Consider the following 27,944-nt stretch of genomic DNA (forward strand, 5'->3'; position numbering starts at 1 on the left):
TTACAAAATTCATAGTTTATAAGTGTGAGAAACCCCGTCAATTTATAGACAACAAAGGATAGTATGAAAAGGTGTTTATCATGTCTTTTCAGATAAGTCACAACCCTTCAGAAATATCACGACTTTTTGGAAATGTCACAACTCATCGAAAAAGTCACAACTCTATAAAAAAAGTCACAACCCTTCCAAAAGTCATTACCTGTCAATGTGAAAAGGTACCTACTTTTAATATAATATAGCATAAATAAATATACTATTAAATATATAATATATACTAAATTGAGTGTTTTAAGTTGGAGGTATTAAAGTAATTTAACATTCAAGTTAGGGAGTTCATTCTTTCAAGGTAGCATAGATAGATAGATAGATATATCAATTTTCTTATAATGACACTCATACATATATATATATATATATATCCAAAATTGGACGTGATGACACTCATCTTATCCCACGACGACAAGTAAGCCACCCAACTAATATGATAAATGCATAAGTAAAACAAGAAAAAGAGACAAACACCATCTAATAATGCAAAAACCATAATCAACTCAAATAAATCCCAAAAACCTGGTTGTCACATCCATTCTTGGGTTGTAATAAATGGTATCAGAGCCCCAAGTTCATAGGTCTTACGTCTGTACAAGTCAAGTCTAGTAGGGTCTCGAGGATCGACGCGGAGACATGTGTGGCTTATCTTCGAGAGGCTATGTAGACTTTTAGGGAAAATCTTCACTTGTTGAATCTCTATCGTGCGATCTTAATTCGGTCTAATTCTTTTCACTTCATTTAACTCACTCACTTATAGTGGTGACTTGTGCTTGGTTATTTGTGCGTTTAATTATGATGTTATCATGTGGTTTTTGGTGTCAGGTCTGGTACTAACGCGAAAGTTATAGACTTATGAAAATGAGGTGTGTTCAGGCTTAGAATGTTCTGCAATCCAAAGATATTGAGTAAGTTTATAGTTCAACGATGCATTTTGAGGATATTTGAATGGTGAGGGTGAATAATGATTTAAGGAAATGCATGAACATCTTATCTTCTTTGGCTAGTTACTCAGCGAAGAAGATAATTTGAATGGTTTAAGTGTTTATATATGACTGCTTCAGCACTACTGGAGTTCCCTTGGTTACAGCCATGAAGCGTGTTACTTTTGCTATTGACCTGGTCTATAAAAGGGTAAATATCGCTTTGGGCTAGAGGATGAATAGATTTTGTAACACCTCCCAACTCTACTCTTAGAATCCGAATCGTTATTCTTAAGTCTATGAGCTTGAACCGAGTGATATACTACTTGCTCATGTGTTTTAAGGTCCTTTACCAAGTGTATAACGGGTATCGAAAGTGATTTAGGGTCATAAGGGTCCTGTAACACTAAGTTAAGTTCAAAACCTTTCTATTGGCTAAGTTTTTTGCATTAGTTCACACAATAGTCAACTTCAAATGATGATATGTTTCATTATATAAAGAACTACATGGACCATAGACTATCAAATTAAAGATCTATTGAGTCTCTTTCCAATGCAATAAAGTTTGCATCAATTCTAAGAGTAAAAGGTTATGCACATTTTACTAGACATTGTCTTGACACACGCCGGCCGCGAGGCCGAGGCATTTTCCGTGCAGGCGCGCACCGAGGCAGCAACTATTGCCTTCCTACAAGGTTGGATGTGCACCTGAGGCGTTTGCCGCACAGGAATTTGAGGCCTTAATGACCCTCCAAAAACGTAGTTCACCTCCCTAGTTCATAAATTTACCCTAGAAAGAAAAGTTTTCAAGAAAATAACTTCCTCCAAGGTTCATCCATCATCCAAGGTAAGATTTGGCCATAGAACTTCATAGTTTCTTCATCTTAATACGGATTAATAACTCCTACGGATGAAATTCACAGATTTTTTGAGAAAGCTCCTCAAGAACTCATCTCTAAGGTTTAAGAAAGTTTTTGTGGGTCTGTTTTTTCCAAGATCATACTTTTCTCTGCTAATTGGAATGATTAAGGCATGTAAGGCTAATCATAGTGATGGAATGATTCATCATCACGCCCTACATCTACTTTCTATCAGTAAGATATAATCTAGGGTTGCATCTTTAGTTTTGATAATTCTTGAGATGAGTTGTTGAATTCTAAGTTTCTATTCCTAACGTTTGAATTGCTATATGTTATGCATAGAGATTCTTGAATTGATTGTTCATGACTATCATTCAGCATGAACCCTAGTATTTGAGTCTTCACGGAGTTATTATTGAGAATATTTGTAACCAAACATTTGTCTTAAACTGATTTTCTGAGAAAGTAAAGAGTTTTAAGTAGAGTTTAAAGAGAGATTTTTGAGTAAGTTCAGGGGAACTAATTAATTTCCAAATGTATTACTTTTACATTGATAAAGAGAACATTGTTTTTCATAAAGAGTTTACACAAATACTTTAGAGTAGTTACCTCTTTTAAGAGGATAATTTGAGCAATTACCTCAAATTGAGAAAGACTATGTTTTATACATTTAAGCATGAGTAATATATTTATTGGGAGTAGTATTGAGCACTGATATGGGGATGAGTTCAGATAACTCAAAATCCCCATAAACTATGTAGCCAACATGGGTAAAGGATCGTACTTTTAGATGACTCTTTATTACTTTCGAGTAGAGCTTTACTGGATCCACTTAGTGTAGATTTCCTAATTCCCGGCAAGGTATAGGACAATTTTGGCAGCGTGGGTGAGATGTTGTATCATCACGTTGCTCATAGTGATAGTTATCGGTTAGATAAACTCCCTAATAGATTAAAAAGTATGTTATTGTATTTTCTTATACATCCTTAAGTTAGCCTCTTTTACTTGTAAAGCTTTAAACATTCTATTTTTTACTTTTGCTTTGAGTTAAGTTAAGATGAGTTGAGGTGAGTAGTTCTTCATCCTTATCAGTTTAGTTATTTATTCTTTCAACTCCATTACATACTCGTACATTCAATGTACTGATACCATTCGACCTACATCTTTTTATGATACAAATACAGGTGTTTAAGATCATCAACAGGCGCATTGTTGAGATCACTTTGCACTCCAGTTAGCTTTTGGTAAGCCTCCGTGCATTCTGTAGGACTCCATTTTTATTTTCAATTTAGTCATATCAGGGTGTTGTGGGTCTTCTCCCGACATCCATGTTGAACTATAGAGGCTTCATAGATAAATGAAGTTGAGGATTCTCTTAGTACTTTCATTTTCTTTGAGATGTTTTGCAAAGTATTAATATTGGATTGAGTATTTTTAAGATAGTATGAGTTGAGTGTTTTACAACTTTGAAGATTTTCTTCTGTTTTAAGTCTTAAAATGTTTGAGTTAGTCTTTCGCTAAGTATTCAGCCAAACCAAGGGTTTGCTTCGGGACCAACAATGGTTCTCGAGTGTCTGCCACGTCCAAGGTGTAGGCTCGGGGCGTGACATATTTGGTAATGTATTGCAGTTACTTAAGGGGTAGAAATGTGTGGGTTATCTGGTACGATCATGTGTGTGGGTATGATGTCTTCTAGTGGTGGATCTAGAAAAAATTCACAATATGGTACTAGTGACAAATGGAAATAGAGATATCAGTTATTGAGTGTGATTCCTGACTACTTCAGGAACTATCAGTTATTTGACCTATTCGGGAAAGAAAATGTTTTATATTGCATTCACATCTAAGAAAACAATTGCTTAATGTGTTCTCTTGAGTTAGGCGTTGTTTATAAGAAATACTATAATGGTGGATCTTTGGTAAAATATTAATGTGTTCAAGTTGAGAAGTGTATTTCGAGGATCTAATTGGGAGCAGGTGATTTCATTATGAGCCAAAAGGAGTGACTTGATATTGATATGATGAGCTTATGTGCAAAGAAAGTCCCAAAAAGTATACTTGAGTGAGGCAATTGAGGATGTTAGCAAGCAGTGTATGTTGAAATTAGTTAATTCAAAGAATTTGTTTGGTATATCTTGGATTTGAAGCATCACATCAATGGTAAGATTGACTTCATGGGGTGATGTGGCCTTGTTTTCCTTGTTCAGGTTATGATAATAATGTTATGTGTTCATCAGATGTCTTAATAACTGTTGAGTACGATTTGAGAAAGAAGTCTACAAATACTCTATTCAAGTGTGGTGATAAGTTCTTTTGTGGTTACGATTTTGGTAACTGGTACAACTGGATTCCTAACATATGATATGGTAAGATCAATAGAGAGGTGATCAAAGATAAGCTAGGATATGTGATTTCATGAAATCTTGAAGGTATATGCTAATGTCGATTGATAAGGGTATTGACTTACATGGTTTGAATCAAAATTCAGTTTTTTCATTGTAAGAATACGTTCATGGCAATAGGTTTTGTCAAGGTATGGATTGGTAAGGTAAGAAATGATTGATCATGTTGATTGTTGAGCATTTGAAAAGACTTGTGCATTGTTTGGGTAGAGCTTTTGGTTGTTTATGGGCCTAATATGTGTTTCTCTTGAAGTTTTTGGCTTAGAGTGTGATGTAAAATGTCATGAGTTTTTGGTCAAAAGATAGGATTGGTAAATGAGTTAGAGAAAGAAAAAAGAGTCTTGTATATTGAAGAGTTCAAAGTATTTAGAATTGTGGCACAAGTAAATTTAAGAAATATGAAGAAATAAGACATCATGTGTAGGTACTTGGTTTAAAGTTGAAAATTGTATGGATTCTTACCTTTGATTTGAGATATGACAATGCAAGGTGGGATGGTTCGACACAGACTACTATGATGAGTTACATAGACACTTGTTGGTAAATAAAGTTATGTGTTTATGGTATACATAGTTATTGGGGTGATCTAAGGTTTCTCTAAGATTTGGCATGAATATGCAATTGTTCGAATGATGGTTGCGGCATGGCATATAAAAAGGTTGCATACAATCAATATTGGTTTATGATTCAACAGATTTATCTCGATGGAAAAGTAAAGAGTTGTAATTAGTGCTATCAACCATGGGTAGGACCAGTTTCCGACATAAAATGCTAAAAGTAAGATTGAGGCGGTAAAAAACCTTTCTTTGGAAAAAAGGAGTCATAATTTAGAGTCACAGGATGTGACCATTTTTTTCCAAAAATTAAAAAATTGATATTAATGATGGTTTTGGAAGCATGAGTAGAGGATCAGTGAGGTCATGATATTTTGTTGGCATCAAATTTTTTGTTTTAGTTGTCAGATTATGGTGAATATTCTAATGACCCGGTACTAGAGTTTAACTTCTTGGAGAGTTGAGTCTTTGATTATAGTTAATCATTAGAGAGTTAAAGGTACTAGAGTTAGTTTCTTTTGAGTTTGTTATCCTGAAAAGGACGTGAATCTTGAAGCGAATAAGATTGTGGTGTAGTTTTTACCTTCCTTGAGGTAGGAAGGTTTCCACGATAAGATCTTTGTTTTATTGTGTTGCATTTTATTTTTCTCGACAAAAGTACAAGAACCTGGTTCTTGTATAGAGGTAAGGTTTCTTCAATTGGTATCAAAACAGGTCTTTGCATTAAAAGACTCACATCTTGAAAGTGATCAATGGTTGAACCACCTACACCATAAGAAGATGCTTCTAAAACTCGACCACCACTGTTTAATGGAAAGTATTATGGATGGTGGAAGAACAACATGATGGATCACTTACTAGGAGAATACACAGACCTATGGGGAGTCGTGTTGGACGGTGCAACCATACCCATGAAGAATGGAATTGGTGGAACCACTTAAGTACCAAAGGATAGGAAAGAATGGAATGTTGCGGATAAACTTGGAATTCTGAACAATGCTAACGCCAAAAAGATATTGATATGTGGAATAGGTCCCAATGAATACAATCGAATATCATCATGTCAAGATGCAAAAGCAATATGGGAGACTCTACAAACTATGCATGAAGGAACAACTCAGGTAAAGAAGTCTAAAATTGATAATTTGAATAGACAATACGAACTGTTTCAAATGGCAGAAGATGAAACAATCCAAAAGATGCCTACCTGGTTCTCTGCAATAATTAATGAAATTTACTCACTAGGAGAAATAATTACCAATAGGAAGGGAGTCAGAACACTTTTGAGTGTTCTTCCAGAGTCTTGAGAAAGAAAAGTAGAAGTCATTACTGAAGCACGTGATCTAGATAAGTTAGTTATGGATAAACTCATCTGAAATCTCATGACCTATGAACTTAAGAAAAATCAAGAAAAGGAAATTGGAGGCAAAAGAAAGGAGAAGAACCCGGTTCTTAAAGCCATAACAGCAGAAGATTTTGAGGACGAAAACATCGCGCTAATGACCAAAAGGTTCTCAAGAATGTTAAAAAAGGGACAAGTGTTTCAAAGAAGGAATTTTCAGAAGACAACTGAAAATCCAAGAGATCAAGTCTGTCACAAATGTGGAAGTCCAGATCACCTTATCAAGTTTTGTCCATTAAAAGCTGTAGAGGAAAAGGGGAACAATTCGGAGAAAGCAAAAGAAATTAAGAATGATAAGTACATTCCCACAAACAGACGAATAGCCAATCAAGAAGCTGATCTCTCAATGAAAAGGGCCTTTGCCGCTATGGAGGACTCATCAGAAGAAGAATATAAGGATGGAGGATTCGAAAATCAGTCACTACTTGCAATAGAACAACCATATAAATATAATTTTCTTGCACTCATTGCTGAAATAGAATCAGAAAATGAGAGGAACACTTGTCAATCCCAATAAATGATTCTTGCACAAATGGATGGAACAAATTTTGAAGATGAAGAAGAAGATTGACAAACAAAGCAAGGTAAGTCTTCATCACATTAAAGTAAATATTGATTCCTATTCTAAAAGGGAACTAGAATCCCTATTGAGTACTCTTATAGATGCATATTAGTCAATAAGTTCTAAAAGAGAACAAATGATGGAAGACTATGCATGTTTAAGAGAATAAAATGACAATCTTGAGAAACACAATCACTGTCTTCAAAATAAATTAAAAAACGGGTTAAGACCCAGAGTTAAGTCACAAGGGAAAAAACTCCGCTAGTGAACTTCAATTTGCTTTAGAAGAAGAAATAAAATGGTTAACCATAAATTGTCAAGCCTTAACTAAAAGAAATAGGTTGTTACAAGAAAATCTTGATAAAACCACATTGGATCTGGAACGAAATCTTAGATGGACCAGGTCCTCTGAAATTTTAACTCAGATTCAAGAAAGGCAGACCACCAGTCGAAGTGGGATAGGTTTTAGTAGACAGAAAAATCTTGTAGCACACACTATTCAAATGTCTGAAAGTACATGCACTCATTGTGGAAACTCAGGTCATTCAACAAATCAATGCCAAGCTCTATTTGAGGCCTTTCATAAAAATGTTAAGTTCACTAAAAAGAAAAAGGCTGAAATGATTAAGAATCTGGTTCCAAATAAAAATACTTCAGATAAAAGGTCTTATTATTTACCTTTCTAGGTTAGAAGAGATCTTATTCATCCTTTTACTCACAAAAAGGGGTCCAAGCTAATATGGGTTCCCAAGGCTAGTTTTTGACTAGTGTTTCAGGTGAAGGTGAGAGAGGAAAAAGGTCAACCTAGTACATGGATAGTGCATTCTCCAAACAGGTGCTAAAAATGGTAGAAAATTTCCTCTCACTCTCTGCTTTTCAAGGCGGCAGTGAAGTCCTTGAAAAGGATGAGAAAGGTGAAATAGTCAAGATTGACAGAGTTGAAAAGTCACAACCACCGGCCATAGAGAATGTGTTTTATGTTCAAGTATTGAGCACAACACGTTGAGCATCTCTAAAATTTGTGACAAAGAAAATAATGTACTGTTCACATTAGCTGAATATTATGTGCTAAATTGTAACTCCGGGAACTTGGTTCTGAACATGAAGATAATGTACTTGCCTCAGCGTCATTAATGATATTTCTCTACTTGGGCATAAGAGAATGGGTCATGCTAGTTTCTCTCTTTTAAGTAAACTAGTCATGAAGGATCTGGTTCATGCAACTCTCCGAATCAAAACATGTGTAGCTATTGTGCATGGTGTGTAGCTATTGTGCATGGTGTGTATGTAAAAGGGAAATAGCTGAAGTCATCATTCAAGCAGAATAAAAAGGTTGACATTGAAGAAAGTGACTTGATATCAAACATCTTTGATAATGCAAATTTAGGGAACATTGTAGATGAACCTGGTTCACATCTGGCAATCATTGATGCACTTGCAGCAGGAGATACTGGATTAACCCATGGTCTTGGATATGGGAGGAATAATAGAGCAATCAGGACACTTAGAGTCTGGTACATCTTCCGGGGGAACTTTGTTGTGTGAACCTGGACCTTGTTATTCATTGATTTGGTTCACTGTTACTCAACTTGAAATTCCTTTAATCTGGGAGAATAAGATGATGTGTACATACTCACGAAGGCCTTGAATATGAAGAAAATGAGAAAAAATCCTTCGAAGCTTGGTCTTGTCGAAACAAACTGATATATTATCATGATTTTCTTTAAAAATTTACAATGAATATTTGCTAACTCAGTCTCGTACTGTAACAAGTACACACTCCAGGCACATCTCAAACAATATTTAGCAGGTTTGCATATATTATCCCTACTCTTTTACTAACAACATTAAGCAAATCAGTGAGGAACACACAAAAGGGGAACCTGGTTTCTCCGTAATACCCAGGTATGTACCATCATTTTTCAATGTATGAATTTCATGTGTTTGTGTCAAATATAAGCACTAGTGAACCTGGTCGACCATCAAAAATTCAATTATTTAACCCTTTCTTTAACAATAAGCACCATTCAATCCCAAACCACTCAAATGATGAAAACCTCAGTCTTGAAGCCACCCTTGCTCTAATTTAGGGGGAACCTTGTTTTACCTCTCACATCTGAACTAGTTTCGCAAATTCCAAATTGATATTCCATCCATTCCAAGTGTATAACTAGTTATCTCTTAGGGGGAACAATTTTCTTAGGAACAAACTATTATCGGTGCTTGCCTTCATTATTGATAAATCCATCGCTATTGCACCAAATTGTGAAGAATTATAGTTAGTACTCCTTCCAAATATAATCAAGAAAAGGGTTATAAAAAAACCCACAGATGAGTGAAAATGTTATGGAGTAGAATTAAAAAAAAAAGGTGAAAAGAAAGAAAGCTCCATAACTTAGTTGTTGTTGCTCATAATGCATGAAAATACTCACCTAGTCTCCTTGAAACTGACTATGCTCAACTGTTGATGGACCTCATGTTTCTCTTTATGTAATTTCATATTCTAAGAAAACTGATCATAACGAAGGAGCTGGTGCACAATGGGCGTACTGAAAAAAGAAAAAAAAATTGATGGCACAAAATATCCTTTTCCTCCTCATTTTAGTAATCTTCGTCCCAATCCTTATCCTCCATTTTTCAGACTCTTTGATGTGCTTATGTCTGTCTCGTACTAATGATATCATATGCTTTTGATTTAGGGATCTAAGGGCTTAAACTGGTACATATTTATTTATTTTGTTTCCCATTGAAGATCTTGATTGTGTATGAGTTTAAGATGTCTAATATCCTCAGATTAACTTATCGTATTGTTAGTAGAAGTGTACTTGAAAGTGTTGCCCAAGTGGCCATGAATTAAAATGATATTGCACTCATTGAATGTTAATCGAGTTCTTTGGTTATTGGTTTTCAATGATGCCAACAGGGGAAAGTTATATGATGTGGATTAGGGACACACTACTAAAAAAACAATGAATACCGACCTCCGGAGGTCAGTATTCCCTGAAATATGGATCAAAAAGCGACTTCCCAGCTTAGGTTGGAAAAAGCTTGGTCGCTATTCAATTCCGACCTATAGAGGTCGGTATTTCCTGACCTCTGGAGGTCAGTTTTAATTTTAAGTCGGAATATTCATTACTTTATTTTTCGACTTCCTGAGGTCACTTTTATATATTAGTTTATTTTTTATTTTTATTATTTCCGACTTCCTGAGGTCACTTTTATATATTTGTTTATTTTTTATTTTTATTATTTCCGTCTTCCTGAGGTCAGAATATTTATTTCTCATATTTTGGAATACCGACATCCAGATGCCGGTATATTTTAATTTTATTTTTTCTTAATTTTTAAATTCCGACTTCCGGAGGTCAATAATTTTATTTTTAATTTTTGAGATTCTGACCTACGAAGGTCAGTATTCTTATTTTTTTATTTTTGAGATTCTGACCTCCGGTGGTCGGTATCCTTATTTTCTAATTTTGAGATTCTGACCTCCGGAGGTCGGTATCCTTATTTTCTATTTTTGAGATTCTGACCTCCGAAGGTCGATATTTTATTATTTTTTTTTGATATTCTGACCTCCGCAGATTGGTATTTTTATTTCTTATTTTTGAAATTCTGACCTCCGAAGGTCGGTATTTTATTTCTTAGTTTTGAGATTCTGACCTCCGGAGGTCGGTATTATTATTTTTTACTTTTGAGATTCTGACCTTCGCAGGTCGGTATTTTTATTTTTTATTTTTGAGATTCTGACCATCAGAGATCGGTTTTCTGCTACAAAACTGGCAGCAAATTGTTGCAATTTTAGTTGCCCACCTTCATATTTATACCAAAACAACCCAAAGAATTCCAAATAAGCTATTTCAAAATAAACTTCATCCAACCAAAACAACACAATATTTTCAACATATACAGTAAACTATTTCAAAATGAACTTCATCCAACTTCAAAATAAACTAAATACGATCAAACAATTCCAAAAATATAGAAGTCTAAAATGTCAAATAGATACAACTACTCCTCATCACCCTTAGTCTCCTTATCACCCTCACTCTCCTTATCAGACTTATCATTCTCTTCACCGTCACTCTCCCGATATGGAGGAAGAATTTTTCCTGATTCAAAAAGAAAAGTTAGTTGGGCTTGAAGCGCTGCTTACCTCTTGTTCTCTATCTCCTTTGTTGTCGCAATCTTCTCCTCTCTCTTCCTCTCTCTTTCTTCTCTCTTCTTCTCTATGTCGGCTACAGCAGCAAGCTCGACATTGAGAAAAGCCATATTACCCTCCATTGCAGATATTGTCTCTTTATCCCCACCATCGAAGCTTAGGATGATGAACCACAATACCAAGCCTTCTTCTTCTGATACGTCTTTTCTGGATAGTCGTAGACTAAACCTCTAATCGGTTCACCTGCACTCTGTTTCCAAAGATTCTCGTTTTCTTCTTGTGTAAATGATCTGTCCCGACTCTCAAGAGGTAGAGTACTACGATATTCCTGAGAACTTATTTAAACAACTTAATAACTTTTTAACTTTAACTAGTTTAGTATTGACTTAATTCCAACAACTATATCCACCAACTAAACCACATTATTTATTTTAAATTATTTAAACAACTTAATAACTTTTTAACTTTAACTAGTTTAGTATTGACTTAATTCCAACAACTAAATCCATCAACAAATATATTATTTCTAAATTTAAAGCTAAGTGTCAACACTAGATGGACACAAATCGATCTTGCAAGAAAATTTATTTTGTCATCAATAGGATCAACTAGTGTTGGTACTTATGCTTAACAAAGATATTATTTCTAAATTTAAAGCTAAGTGTCAACACTAGATGGACACAAATCGATCTTGCAAGAAAATCAATTTTGTCATCAATAGGATCAACTAGTGTTGGTACTACGCTTAACAAACACATTATTCCTAAATTAAAGCTAAGTGTCAACACTAGATGGACACAAATCGATCTTGCAAGAAAATTAATTTTTTCATCAATAGGATCAACTAGTGTTGGTACTTATGCTTAACAAATATATTATTTCTAAATTTAAAGCTAAGTGTCAACACTAGATGGACACAAATCGATCTTGCAAGAAAATCAATTTTGTCATCAATAGGATCAACTAGTGTTGGTACTTATGCTTAACAAACACATTATTCCTAAATTAAAGCTTAATATCAACACTAGATGGACACAAATTAATCTTGCAAGAAAATCAATTGTGTCATCAATAGGATCAACTAGTGTTGGTACTTATGCAAAACAAACACTCGATGGACACAAACAAGTTATCACAAAATTAAAGCTAAGTATCAATACTAGATGGACACAAACACTTACAGAAAACAATTGTACTTGAACTTTAGAAATTTAGAAGCACCAAACCTTATCTCCTACTTTGATGAAAAAAGCAATATAGTCTTGTATCAATTTTTTTAGATGTTGAGCTTCCTCAATTGCCTAGCACGAAAAGAAACAAATGTTAATTAGCTTATTGAAATTCATACCCACTTTGGTGATATACCTCACAAGCAGGCATATCATTGCTTTGGAAAAAGGATGAAACTTCATATATGCAAAAACATGAACAGAGACTAGCAACAAACCATTGCTGACAGTAACCTTGGAGCAAACTTGTGGGCATAATAGAACAAAACAAGAGACCACATGCAGGTATGCACTAAAAATCCCCAATAACCAAGAGTCTCCATAACACAAGCTTGTCTACTTCATAAATTAAAAGGTCAATAGATGTTGAAGTTCGACTTGCATTCATAGTATGATCCAATTTAGTGTGCTTTTATGAATTCCAATGTTGAAGTTGGTCGAATTTGCATCATAAAACAATATATTAGCTCTACAACTATGAAGAGACTATGCAACAACAAAAAATGTGTATTATCAGATCCAAATAACCACAGTAACCTAAAATCAATATTCCTAGTAAACTGTCCTCTTAAAACTTCTAGATAACCCATGAACTAAGACCAAAAGAAAATAAAGAGAAACAATGTTTTGATCATGAAGTAAAGAGAAACAAATAAACAAAGTAGACCTTTATCTTAAACCGTGAATAAATATCTTCTATCTACCCTTCTACACACACATTCCTCTATTCGACATAAAATTGTGTAATGCAAATACTTCCAGGATAGTGTAGGTTAAAGAAAACTAGATCAGCATAAAACAGTAACTTCAACAAAGCAGTAACACCCAAAAATACCAAAAATCAACTAACCACGTATTGTTGTAATAGCATGAAAGAATTTTTCTTTCATGCCCAAAAGTAGAAAGAAAAATGTCAAATGCAGAAGCATCAAAAGTCTAGATCAAATGAAGTTACTATATCGACCAGGTCAATCAAGTAAAAGTCAAAGTTCACAATGTTAAAACTAACAAAAGTCACACTTCCACCTAAGGTTCTTGGATTTTTATATGATACAATAATAAGACCAGCGAAGTTCTGGCTTCAACTAGATTTTTTCTCAATGAGTCCTGGTAATTGCAGGCTGTAGTATGATACACGTATAAATAGTTAACATCAAGCATATATGAAGTTTTATCCTTTCAAACTCCATTTTTTTTCGTTTCTGAATTCACACTGTACTAGTAATTAATCAATACCCATAAAAAAAAAATCAACAACAATTTGCCCAATGAACAAGCATTTCATATAGTTGAAGAGAGAAGTGAGTGGGTTGGTATTACCGAGAAAATAAACAGAGCAAACTTTATGGAGGCGGCGCGAACTGAGAAAGCAACTGATGGAGGCGGCGCCGATCGGGATGGAGGCGGCGCCGATCGGGATGGAGGCGGCGCCGATCGGAGGCGGCGCCGATCGGAGGCGCGAACTAAGAACCTCTTGTTGCTGCTGCGACCACCCTCGATCTGCTGCTACGACCTACTACTGCTGTTGAGGCAGCGCCGGTCAAGCTTGGTGGTGTGGCGCAGGGATGGGTAGGGATGGGCGCCGATGGGGTGGATCGGGGTGAGAGAGGATTAAGAGTGGAGTGAGAGATGACTTAGGGTTTTGATATTATCATTCTTTTTTTAAGAGAAGTGTTTAATTTACCGACCACGAGATGTCGGTATCTTTTAAAATAATTATTTATATTTAAAAATATTTAATAAATACCGACATCGTGAAGTCGATATTATTTAAATAAAATAATAATTTAAATAGACCGACCTCTTAAGGTCGGTATTTATTAATTTATTTTAATATAAACTCATCTCTTGAGGTTGATTTTATTAATTAAAATTACATATATAAATTAAAATTTTATATATATATATATATATATATATATATATATATATTTAATTTAACTACACATCAACAAAAGTTTAATTTAATAAATTCAATTTTATCGATCAAGTTAATTTTATAATATATATATATGATTTAACTACACATCAACAGAAGTTTAATTTCATAAATTTAATTTTATCGATCAAGTTAATTTTATAAATTTAAATTATATACCTCCTAATTATATAAATTTAATTTTATCGATCAACAAATTAAAAGTTTATCAATATCAAATTTAATATATAAATCTCCTTGAATTGATCATCGATATTTCTTTAATTGATAATGTATTTCATATCTGAACCACTAATATATAAGACTTGATTTGTTAAACTACTCGAGGAGTATATAATTAATCAACGTATTTCATACTCCGATGAATTATCCTTTACATGTCATCATTGCCTACGATATGATCACTACACTTGACATCCATTCAAGATCGAACGTATATAATAATATTATCTCGCATTTCATACTCGAATAGATTATATGTTAGCTCTTCACCTCTACATCATGACATGATATATTAAGTTCATGATTTGATGACGGACTGATAGAATTTGTACATTACTCTAGAAATATAAGTATAATTATCTCTTAATTCATATCAACGTAGTTTCATACTCTAAATATGGATTATAGATATTTTTTTGTTTATTCCACGAATTCTAACTTTTTATTTATAAAAGTATACAAAATTGTTATACTTTTTTAAATAATTAATTGTAGGTGTAAAATGAAAATCTAGTATTATGCTAGCAAAATTATGATTTATAGGAACATTTTAAACAAACCAACCTCTGGATGTCGCTTTTATTAAAAGTAATTAGTTGAAATAAAAATACCGACCTCATGAGGTTGGTATTTTATATTAATTTATTTTTTAACTTATATAAAATCGTCATCCGGAGGACGATTTATTTAAAGTTAATTGAAAATATTAATTATTAATTTTCTGGAAGCCACTACATAAATATTTTAATGAAAATTAATTTAATTACATAATATTTAATTTTACCGACTTCCGAAAGTCGGTATTATAATATTTTCTGTTTTTTATTTTACGCAAAACCATCCTCCGGAAGACGATTTAAATAAAATTAAATCAAAATATTTCTCAATTTTGTTTTTTATATTTAATTGAGAAAAAATAAAATATTGTTATTTATTTATTTTATTTAATACCGACATCAAGAGGTCGGTTTTTATTGTAATTTATTTTTTTCGGGAAAAATTCGACCTCCAGAGGTCGGTATTTGGTTTTCCTGCTTAATTTTGCATAAATACCGACTACTTGTAGTCGATTATCATATCAACGTAGTTTAATACTTTAAATACGGATTATTGATGTTTTTGGTTTATTCCACGTATTCTAACTTTTTATTTATAAACGTATACAAAATTGTTAAACTTTTTTAAACAATTAATTGTAGGTGTAAAATGAAAATTTAGTATTATGCTAGCAAAATTATGATTAATAGGAACATTTTAAAGAAACCGACCTCTGGATGTCGCTTTTATTAAGATGAAATAAAAATACCGACCTCATGAGGTCGGTATTTTATATTAATTTATTTTTTAATTTATATAAATCCGTCATCCGGAAGACGATTTATTTAAAGTTAATTGAAAATATTAATTTATTAATTTTATGGAAGTCACTATATAAATATTTTAATGAAAATTAATTTAATTACATACTATTTAATTTTACCGACTTCCGGAAGTTGGTATTATAATATTTTTTGTTTTTTATTTTACACAAAACCGTCCTCCGGAAGACGATTTAAATAAAATTAAATCAAATATTTCTCAATTTTTTTTATATTTAATTGAGAAAAAATAAAATATTTTTATTTATTTATTTTATTTTATATCGACATCAAGAGGTCGATTTTTATTGTAATTCATTTTTTCCGGGAAAAATTCCGACCTCTAGAGGTCGGAATTTTGTTTTCCCGCTTTATTTTGTATAAGTAGTCGGTTTTCTAAAGTTTTTTTAACTTTTTATTCTTTTTAACAATACCAACCTCCGAAGGTCAAAAATTACCGACCTCGGTTGGTAATTTTTAGGTCGGTATTCACTATTTTTTTAGTAGTGACATATTATGCATAGTTTGTCATCATCAAAAAGGGTGAAACTGTTGGGGAATGAGAGAACATGAAGTTTGTAGTTTGGATGATTGACAAAGAGTCTTGATAGTTTGTAGTTCTTAAGGTGTGACAAAGCATTGTTTATCATCATCAAAAATGGGGGAAATGTTGAGAAGTAGGAGAACATATAAAGTAATTTTGATGATTGATAAAGTGAACATGGTTCACTACTTGTTGTCTTATGTGTACTCTATTAGGTGAACCAGGTTCTCAGTCGTGACTGCAGACAACCTGTACAAATATAAGAGATTGCGGCAAAGAAGAAAAAGTGCAGAAATAAAGGAGCGAAAAAAGAAATAAATAAAGAGCTAAAACACAGGAGCAAAGAAGGAAAAAAAAATAAAGGAAAGAAACAAATAAGAAAGAAATAAAGAAGGAAGGAAATAAAGAAGTAGCAATTCAAGTCAAATAAGGAAAGAAGTAAATATAGACAAGTTCAAGAAGGAAAAAGATTTGCTATTCCTTTCCTTGTAGAAGTTGATGAAGGCAAAGCAAACTCTATAAAAGGTTCAAGCCAAAGAAGGAAAAGATTTGTCTCTGCATAAACACAAATCGAGAGAATTTTTCAACAAAGGCAGAGCAATACTTATTACATATTCACGAAAGTAATCATCTTGAGAGCAATAACCATTGGAGCAAAATCGCAGGGCTTCGTCATAGAAACACGAGACCCAGGTTCACGAGCTATGTTCGAGTCTGAACTATTGACTATTGAAGTTTGATCAATGAAAGTCTAGGGTTATTAGTCTTTGTTGATTTGTTCTAGGTTTATTATTGAGTTGTAATAATTCCTAGATTGTGTAACAAGAAGTGAATTTGACTTCTTAGAGAGTAGAGTCTTGAGAGAATTGTAACAAGAAGTGGGTTTGACTTCTTGGAGAGTAGAGTCTTGAGAGAATTGTAACAAGAAGTGGGTTTGACTTCTTAATTGGGGGTAGCGTTAAGAGAGAGTTGTCAGAGAATTGTAACAAGAAGCTAGTTTGACTTCTTGGAGAGTTGAGTCTTCGATTATAGTTAATCATTGGAGAGTTAAAGGTACTAGAGTTAGTTCCTTTTGAGTTGTAATCCTGAAAATGACGTGATTCTTGAAGTGAATAAGATTTTGGTGTGGTTTTTACCTTCTTTGAGGTAGGAAGGTTTCTACGATAAAATCTTTGTTTTATCGTATTGCGTTTTGTTTGTCTCGACAAAAGTACAAGAACCTTGTCTTGTATAGGAGTAAGGTTTCTTCAGTGGGTATGGAGAAAATTTTGTTGGGAGCACCATCCCCGAATGAGCCTTGCATGCGCGATCCAGATTTAGTGGGGCCTCCAATGAGGACTCCAAATATCGGGCGGAAAAACAAAATAAAAAGACAGCAATTGCTCATTCTCACCTTTCTTGAAAAGGAAAAGTAGCCATAGACATTATTTTCTACAAAAAAAATTATGTACAAAAAGATTCTCGATATTTAATTTGCTGCATAAAGTTGTCCATTCTCCTTGACATAAGCTACATTAAAATGCTAACGTAGTTCACCTTATTCTATTAAATGAAATTAATTTATCCTTCCAAATTCATAACTCGCTATAAAAGGATCATTAATGGGATAAAAAAATCACAACAAACAGAAAATATTGCTCCTAATAATTATGTGATGATGGTTGGTCTGATAATATTAATTTGCTTTTCACTATCTTTCGGTGATGATGCTATATTACCAACACACAACCATCTCATAGCAAAACCTAACTACAATGAAAGTTGTGGCAACATCAACATCCCTTTCCCATTTGAGGTGACCCAAGATTGCACTCTGAACTATCAGTTTCTTGTTACTTGTAACTAGGGAGAGTTGTCAAAATAGTCACTCTCAAGACTTAATGTGACATTAAGTCACAAGTCTTGAAAAATTAGTGGTATAGCCACTAATTATGACATCACCCATGCGTTCTATTTGGGACATACAAAAGCATCTCCTAAGTTTTAATATATACACTTTGGTCCCCTCCTCTTTTACCAACAAATATGGAATAATATGTGTATTTCCAAATTTTAAAATTATATTTGAAAAAAAAAACTCTCCACAAGCAGCTCATTTTTGCTGCTGATTTTGCCGGTTCCGGCGAATTTTTCGGCCATATTATTCATTTCACAAGTAAAATCATCATCATCCTACTCATTGCTTTCATTTTTACTCCATTTCCTTTCAAAAATCAAGCTTCAAAATTATTTTTCCGTCATTTTAGAAGCTTGAGAAATCTTCCATAATAACTTGATAACTCATTAGTAGATACATTTCAATAGTTTAGAAGCATTATAAATACGTTTTTCATTGCAGAAACTCAATTTTGAACTCGATCTCGCTCAATCACATTTTTTACGGATTTCGTATCTCATCGATCGTTAAAGACTGATACTGTAATCTAGTATCTATCTTTGTAGTCTATAATGACAGTAGCTGAATTTGTTGTTGTTGGTGGTGATTATATGAGAGTATGGGAGGAGACTCCCAAAAGCTAGAATTGGAAATCTTTTAGTAAGACGACAGTGCTGGTTGTGTTGCGTCGTAATGGTTCATATGACGTTATGATTGCAAGCAGGCCAGTGAGTTAACTTGGATTCTATTAATGTTGTCCCTCTCAAATCGGAATGGTGTGTGCCACAAGAATTGCTTAATGTGAAGATTCCTCCACCTCTTGTCGATACCAAGCTTGGAAGAAAAAGAAGAAAATGTGTCAAGGGCGTCGGTAAGAATTTCAAGAGCAAGAGAAGGAACAAATGTTCAATTTGCAAGACAACCACACGTATGAAAAACAACAAATCTTAAAGAAGTGTAATTGAATTTGTTTTTGTAATCAAGATACTAGAGATTTCAAGCTACTATTTTTTTTGGACCTCAGAATTTTGGTCAATTTAATGTCAGCTATTATCAAAATTACTCATGATCTAATATAGATCAATCAAGAGATGACATACATTTTGTACACTATTATTAATGTTTATTATCGAGTCCACTCATTGTGTATTAAGGTGTGTATTATTTATATATAAAAATTTATGGTATTCATAAAATAATGATGTTAATGCATGGCTTAGAATGATTAATGAAGGAAGTGCTCTAAAAAATTATCATGATCTCAAGTTGTGTATTTTAATGTATGTGTATTATTTCATGCATGCTATTTTAAATGCACCAAGTCAAACAACCCATAAGAAATAATCTAAGTATAATTTTTGTTACCTTTGTAAAATTTGAATATCTAAATATTTATTGGTTGTCAAAATATATAGACCCTTTATACATTTGATACATCTCTATGTGCGTGGTGTCTGTCTGACCAATGCAATTTACACTCTGGCATTAGTAAGAGATATTCAGGTTTATATCTATGTTAAACAATGATCGATACCGCACCTTCTAGAATATGACACTTATATATAGACCATAACTAGTATAATTTTTTTTAAAAAGAGAACAATTAATTAATAATAAATTATATTTTTGAAATTAATCCAATTAAACTAATTTAAACAAGTCATATGATCATGTAAGGGTCCACATAAATTGGGGGTGGTGATCAGAGATGTACGAGGAAGAGTTGTGGTTATACAATCAACATCCTTATGTGGACTCTTATTTTGATCAAACAAAAGTATGTTATGAGGATTTCATTTGCTCAACCACAATTCATTCTCATACATCTCTGATTACTATGCCAAATTTATGCGGACTCTTATATGATCATATGACTTGTTTAAATGCATTTAATTGTGTAAATTTCAATAATTTTTGTTTATTAATTAACCATTCTCTTTTTAAAATTCTACTAGTTAGAGTATATACATGTGTATCAAAATCTAGTAAGTTTATTATGGATGAAGGTATTAGTATAGGCTAGACTATGCTTAGTTTGGTACTCGACTTCTTATAGTCAAGTCTATCCTAAGACCTTCATCCATAATAAACTTACTAGATTAGGATGCAATTAAGTGAGTTTAAACAAGTCATAAGAGTGCACATAAATTGAAGATAACAATAAAAAATGTATGAGGATGAGTTGTGGTTGAACAAATGAAATCCTCACAAAACATACTTGTACTTTAGTATACATTATTTTGAGGATGTTCATTGTATAACCACTATCCATCCTCACACATCTTTGATCATCGCTCCCAATTTACGTGGACTCTTATATGATCATATGATCTGTTTAAGCACATTTAGCTATGTAAAATTTCAATAACTTTTTTTTATTAATTAGTTATTTCCTTTTTTGATAATATGCTAGCTAGTAAGAGCTATAAACAGTAAACTCATACAATATAATATAGATAAAGCGTGTAGTTTATAATTTATAGTGAATTCAGTTGATGGTCCTCAATATAATCTAATTTATCTAGTACTTTTTTTATCTACTATTTTTTTTTACCATTGCCTCAACCCGCATATACCTTATAAATGATGAAGTGTCAATCTATACAATCCATCATCTACCAACCACATGAGAAATAATTGATTATAATTATTGATGCACAATACTAACAAAATTTAAATATTCACTTTTTGCAATGGTAGTAAAGTACAACTCAAATTACATTGTAATATCTGACTTTTTTTTATATAAAAAAGAAGGCAATCTTTGTTTTAACTCCCCTCATTTTATTGACTTCATTTTATATTCAATTTAAAATAACTACAATGTCTCAAGCACCTCAAATATCCAACGCAAAATAATTATTGTTCCATTTAAGTAAACCATAAATGAGTTGTCTTTTGTTATGTTGTCGTTCTATCTAAATAAATGATGAATGCGCAAAGAAGAACCTTAAGACTTTCTGACATTCTTTTTATATAAAAAAGAAGGTAATCTTTGTTTTAACTCCCTCCTTTTATTGACTTCATTTTTATTCAATTTTAAATAACTACAATGTCTCAAGCATCTAAAACATCTAATGCAAAAAAGTTATTGCTCCATCTAAGTAAACGAGGAATGTGTTGCCTTCCGTTATGTGTCTTTTGTTATGTTGTCGTTCCATCTAAGTAAACGAGGAATGTGCAAAGGAGAATCTAAAGACTTTTCGGCATACTTTTCAAGATGAGGAAAAGTCTCATATATCCAACCCTGCAATCAATAGAAGAATAGATAAATTTATAGAGTTTATGTGTTATTGCATTAACAGATAAGAGTTTATAATAAATCGATACATAGATAATTAATACCAGAAATACCTAGAAAAATTTGCATAAAGCGCATAAGACATTATTCTTCTTATTAAATTTTATTTTTCTGTTTGTTCAAATCAATCTTCTTCTTCTCTTGTAACTACCCTTTTCAACCTCCTCAGCTTTATCTCGGTGACACAACTATTCAAATCACACGCATATCTCTCGCTGGGCAACTAACAGTCTTACAATTTATAGCGAGAGATTGTTACAAGTCCGGGATAAACACGGAGAATAACACACCATGGATAGCATTACCACTGTCGTTTTCTGTGAATGACACCACGAATAAGTTCATCGCAATTGGCTGTGACACATATGTTATAGTTCAGGGTTATTATTCCAAGTTTGAAAGTAGTAAAATCGAGGATTATTATTCCTACATAACAGGATGATGCATGTCCATGTGCAATAGTATTGATGATGATATATGTTCTGGTGTTGGTTGTTGCATGACATCCATCCCTAATGGGGCATGGAATGTTACTATAACACTAAGGAGCTATTATAATCATACTTATGTGAAAGATAACCCTAGTTACGTTGTAGCTATGGTTTAGTAGTTGAAGAAGCTAATTTTAGTTATTCTAAGAATTATCTAAGAAGTTTGCAGAATATGGAGGAGCTTCCTCTTGTGCTAGATTGGGTAATTGGTGAAGAAACATGTGAAATAGCTAAGAGAAACTCGACTACATATGTATGTAAGAGTAACAATAGTGATTGTCTTGATAATTCAATTAGTTATCGATGTTCTTGCATGCAAGGTTATGATGGGAATCCATATCTGAAAGATGGTTGCCAAGGTATGTATATGTGATCACCCTCATATTACTCCAGTTTACTTCCCCCTAAATTTGTCACTTTTTTATCACATCGATCCTAAACTATCAGTAGTCTTAATTATCTTTTGAACTTGCCCCCCCCCCCCCCCCCCCCCGCCCCCCAAACCCAACCATCACATCTTAAGAGGGTGGAGTGACTTGGCTAAAATGCTATTTTCAAAGTTCAATTGGCAAAATAGTCACAGGTCTTATTTTATCGGTGAAAGAGACACTATTAATGAAGTCATCATTTAAGAAGTTGTCAACCCTGGCACCTTATTCTTAATAATACTCCCTCCGTTCATATTTACTTATTTATTATACTAAAAATGATTGTCTAACAATACTTGTGCAGTTTGAAAAATTAAGAGATAATTTACCCTTTTGTAACTATTTTGCCCTTATTACTCTCTCCGTCCCATTTTATGTGGCAACATTTGACCGGGCATGGAGTTTAAGAAATAAATGAAGACTTTGAAATGTTTATCAAATTGCCCTTTAAAAAGTAGACTCACTTTTCTCTCTTCTCATAAATGTATTGGAGTATTATTTTAAGATTAAGTGGGACCAACAAGAATAAAAGAGGAATTGTACCTTTAAATACTTACCATATAAGGAAATGTGACATTCTTTTTGGGACTGGCCAAAAAGGAAATGGTGCCACATAAAATGGGACGGAGGGAGTATTAAATACTAGGCAATACTCCCTCCGTCCCTATTTACTTGTCCACTTTTCCTTTTATAGTTATCCCTAATTACTTGTCCATTTTGACAAATCAAGAAATGACAAATTTTTTTTACCTATTATACCCTCAATTAAATGATTAATTACTTTGAAAAATGTAGAACTTTTCATCCACTTCGTAATTAATAGGGGTAAAATGGTAAACTCATTATGTCATTAATTGTTTTCTTAATAGGTGTGTCAATTCAAAAGTGGACAAGTAATTAGGGACAGAGAAAATATCTAATATATTTTTCAAATATTGGATTTAATATATTTAAAGGATAATATATTAATATTACCCTTATTTTTTAAAAAAAAAAGTGTGTATCAAATCAATATACAGTGGACAACTATATTGTTGGACAGAGGAGTACAAGATAGTCGGTATAATCAAATTCTAAAGTCCCAAAGTCTTAAAAAATACAAAATAGTCCCTCATTCCACAAAGTTCTCGATTTAGAATAACAAATACTTCATTCGTCCATTTTTAATTGTTATAGTTTTTTTATAGAGTCAAATTATAAGAATTTTGACTAATAGTTTACGATGTATTTTTTCATATAGTTTATATTACTTTTCGTATAGTTTTTTAATATCTAATTTTTTTTTTGAAATGTCAAATTAATGTAATCTAATTTAACTTTGAAAATTAATTAAATTCATGACTTTCGAAAAGCTGATTATAGATGTGCCAAAGATTCCATTTGCCAGAATACACAAGGGCACTATACATGCACCTGCCTTAGCTTCCATATTTTAATGGTAATGGTACTGTATGAAATACTGACAATCTCACGGAATAACTCATAATATTGATCTTCTTATAGGTACCTCTCTTAACTTCTTTCAAAATACTACTACTTGTTTAATTATTTCTTGCAAAACCGTGTAACTCATCCATATAAAAAAGAATATCATCTTTCTATGCTCAGAAACAATTTAACTTTAAAATTACCCTTTTTACCTAAATTAAATAGTCACAGTACAATGGCCAACGAATGGCTTAAACAATAACAGATTTCGAAATGGGCAAACTGTTATGATCAATGTTTATATATTTTTATTATAGGGTTTGCTTTTATGGTTATTATTGTTTTTGGCTGGTCATACACTGCATTCCAAAGGAGAAAGATGTTAATGTGTTTTCCAAGAAAATGGTGGATTAGTTCTACAAGGGGAAGAGCTGGATCAAGTAATACTAACACAGTAAAGATTTTCACAGCGGAAGAGCTAGAAAAGGCAACTAATGACTTTGACAAAGATAGAGTTGTTGGTCAAGGCGGTTATGGAAGTGTGTACAAAGGATAGTTGCATCGTTGCTATAAAAAAATCTAAGGTAATTGATCGCAATCAGATTGAACAATTCATAAATGAAGTCCTTGTAGTGTATGAATTCATTAGCAATGGAACACTTTCTGAACACTTACATGATAAAGTAAAAGCCTCTACTCTTTCTTTGGATATTCGTCTGAGAGTTGCTGCAGGAGTACTTTCCTACTTGCACTCAGCAGATTACCTACCCTCCTATCATTCATAGAGATATTAAGTCATTAACATTCTTTTAAATGTTAAAGGGGATGATCGACCTACAATGAAGGAAGTTACAGCAGAATTTGAAGGTGGATCGGAATTGAAACACTCATGAGCTGATCGACATTCAAGGGAGATAAAGTCTTTATTGCATGGCACTCAACCATTGAGATTTGGATACGAATATAGTGAACACAATATATATATATATACATGTTGATAGTATAACGAGTCATGTAACTTTACCATTTCCTGGAGGTAGGTGATCGATCATGCATGTTAATTTTTTTGCTCAGCAACACAAACTCAGAATGGTCACAACTTCAACATGAATTTCTTCTTTTTCTCTTGGGCACGTTAGAAATAAGAACTTTAGTGGAATCTCTTTTATTTGTCCAGAGATAATAAATTTGAGTGCCAAATGTACTTGTTTATGTATCCCAATAATAATCTACACATTTTGATGATGTTCTTCATACACTTGAACATTTCCTTTTTAATTTGTTTTGTTGCTCAACTCATATATTTTGCATGTATTTTTTGTTCAAGGTCTTTAAATTAAAATTGTTGATTTTAGTTAAAATTAATTTTGATGATTGAGAAGCATTTATAAAAAGAACTATATATGTCCTTACAAGTTCTGAATAAGGAACTAATTAATAGTATTTGTAATTGACAATGAATTTAATTTTTTTTAGGTCATTAGCAAATTTATTGGAAGAATTGAATTGCAATACAATGAAAGAATCAATTCATTTGCAATTGGCAAAAGAAGTTGAGTTACCAGAAGTTACACAATGCTCCAGCTTCTTCAAATGTGATAGCTAAGGTGATGACTCTTTGATCAAGTATTCAATACAGCTCTATACCACCCAAAGTGGAGGAGAGGATCTGAATGTGGAACTTCAGCTAGAGGCTTTGCATATGGCCGGTATCACCTCATAAGATATATATATAGTTCAGGAGGTGGTTGAACATGTTAAGAATGTGAAGCAATTATTTTACGCTAAGACAGGATCAAAAGGGTGATAACTTCAATGGGTCCTTTCCTAAGGAATTAACTAGTTCCTTAAGGATATTTTGGATGCCCTATTCAATCTGTTATGCAAGCTAGGGGTCCATTAAGGGCCAGTCAGTGGTCGAGTGGATACTTCAACGTAGAGTCCAACTATGGATCAATGGTGTTGGGTACGATTCATAAATGGTGTCCTAAATTTAGCCAAATTAAATTGGACAAATAGTATAGCAACAACATGCTATAGTTCAAGCAGGTATAAGAGAGACTTCATTTAGCATAAATTGTCTTCAGTTGTTGTGTGTGGGTAGCCATATAAGAGGTAGAGATGGCACTTAGCCTAACATATATAGGTGGTGGTCAAGCAGGTAGAGACAATACTCACAGACACGAGGTAGGCATGCCTTCTCAGGTAGATACGAGATGTGAGGCAATGATCACATGTACCATTCGTATTTGTGACCGAATGGATACATCGTTATGTGATCCTGGTTTTACTTTTTCTTATGCTTCTACTTAATTTGGTGTTTGTCTCTTAATGTTCTTGTGTTTGTTTTTAATCCTAGGAGAGATTCTGTGATGGTTGATTTAATCTATCATTCACCTGTGGTAATTTTTATGGGCTATAAGATCTATGTAGATTAGACAGGATAGATTTTGATGTTATCATGGATATGGGTTTTTTTTTTTATCTCTGTATCATGTCATTTTAAATTGTAATGCTAAGAGTGTTTCTATATCTATATATGTCTGGGATGTCTAAACTAGTGGGAAAGGAGAATTGTTGTCCTTTCTCAAATAAAAAGGGCATATCCTATATTCATGCTAACAAGTTAGTAGAGAGAGTGTGCTTAGCATTCCTCGCCCATTTTCAAGATACTAGCATAGAGAGCTAGGTCCCTTCTATTGGGTCAGTTTTTCAGTATTAGGGTTAGTTTCAATAGTATGTGATTTCTTAGAGGTGTTTTCTACTGATTTACCTGGCATGTCACGAGACTATTGACTTCTTAGAGTATGTGACTTCTTTGGGTGGACTCAACAAGAGTAATTGAAACTAGCATTTGGTTTGTTTTGATGAAATTGAAAATTATATTTGTTTTTGTTTTTATAATGGTGGTTTTTTTATATATATAATTTGATTTGAGTTTTAATTTAATGGGTTGCGGGTTGAATTTATTTGAGAATTCGTTCTAAATGAGTAATTTTGAACAGATTGGAGGAAAATCGTTAATGTAGAGATATATGTGATAAGATTTGTGATGATAAAGATATAAATAGTATGATGAAGAATAAACTTAACTAATAAATAAAAATTAAGGATATTTTTTACTTTTTCCCTATTTAAAATTTTGTACAAATACCGGTTCCGTAACCTGAAACTTGTACTACCAAGTTAGCAGTAGAATTTGTGCTCCTAAAATTACTATAGTCCTATAATTTTTCTATGGTCATAAGTTTGCATATATATATATAAGATACCTTATGGAATTGATAACAAAAAAAAATGGACAAATGAAATGAAATGAAATGAAACGAATAATATATATTCAACTAAAAAGATCATCAAATTAATTAGACAAATGTGACGAATAACATAAATCCCATTAATTTACAGTATCACAACCAAATACATCTCACCTCTGGAAATTAAAGTTGGAAAATGGAAATTTAGAAAATAATAAGCTGACATATATATCAAGAATTACGCACAATTGACCAACAACTCCGATGTCTTCACCATCAAATATTTCATTAAGAGCTTCTACTGCATCAACGGTGAAAATGGATCAAGCTTGGCATGCATTATTCTCAGAATTATTACGCCTACCAAATAGGAAATAACCAAAAGTATGTCCAGCCACGACAACTATAAAAACACCAACATTAAAAGACATAACAGCAAGCATAAGAAGATAAGCAAGGGCTATTTTTAGACCATGCACAAATGTCTTAACAAGACCATTATAATTTGACATCTTGACTTTAAAGTAATTGGAGTTAGAGATCCATTCCACAAACAAGGAGACCACAAATACAATGATCAAAGCGAGGACGTACATGCCCGTTCGTGTTCCTGGCCAGCCTGAGAAAAGAATTTCAGCATTTTTACTCCAGAAAAAGGTCATGTGTGTCAACCCCATGCCCATCATCATGTGATCTTGTGGTGGTGATGGTGGTGGCATTCCTCCCATTCCTGGCATGTCATGATCCATATGGCTTTCCAAGTTTAAGCTCTCTCTCCTATTAATTTTTGTATTAATAAGGTATAATAATACAGGATGGCTTGTGAAGATTGAATTAGCCTTTGGAATATTGAATCTTGGAGGGTACTTGTTATATATAGAAAATAGGGGCCAAATTTGGGTAGTACTACTACTACTATTCTGTACTGCTTAATTGGGTTGACTATACTTCTTTCTTA

The 27,944-nt window shown here is 32.9% G+C and overlaps 1 protein-coding gene and 2 pseudogenes across 1 annotated transcript; 2 read left to right on the forward strand and 1 right to left on the reverse strand.

Annotated features, from left to right (window-relative positions):
- Positions 1-6,286: 6,286 nt before the first annotated feature.
- On the forward strand, positions 6,287-7,515 carry LOC125817171 (uncharacterized; annotated as a pseudogene).
- Positions 7,516-18,653: 11,138 nt separating this feature from the next.
- On the forward strand, positions 18,654-24,285 carry LOC125817172 (wall-associated receptor kinase 5-like; annotated as a pseudogene).
- Positions 24,286-27,309: 3,024 nt separating this feature from the next.
- On the reverse strand, positions 27,310-27,735 carry LOC125817174 (copper transporter 6-like). The gene has a single exon (XM_049496726.1). The coding sequence runs from the start codon at positions 27,733-27,735 to the stop codon at positions 27,310-27,312; it is 426 nt and encodes a 141-aa protein (XP_049352683.1).
- Positions 27,736-27,944: the final 209 nt, after the last annotated feature.

Source organism: Solanum verrucosum, unplaced genomic scaffold (assembly GCF_900185275.1).
Source record: "Solanum verrucosum unplaced genomic scaffold, falcon-dt-bn FXZP01000094.1, whole genome shotgun sequence".
NCBI classification, from domain to species: domain Eukaryota; kingdom Viridiplantae; phylum Streptophyta; class Magnoliopsida; order Solanales; family Solanaceae; genus Solanum; species Solanum verrucosum.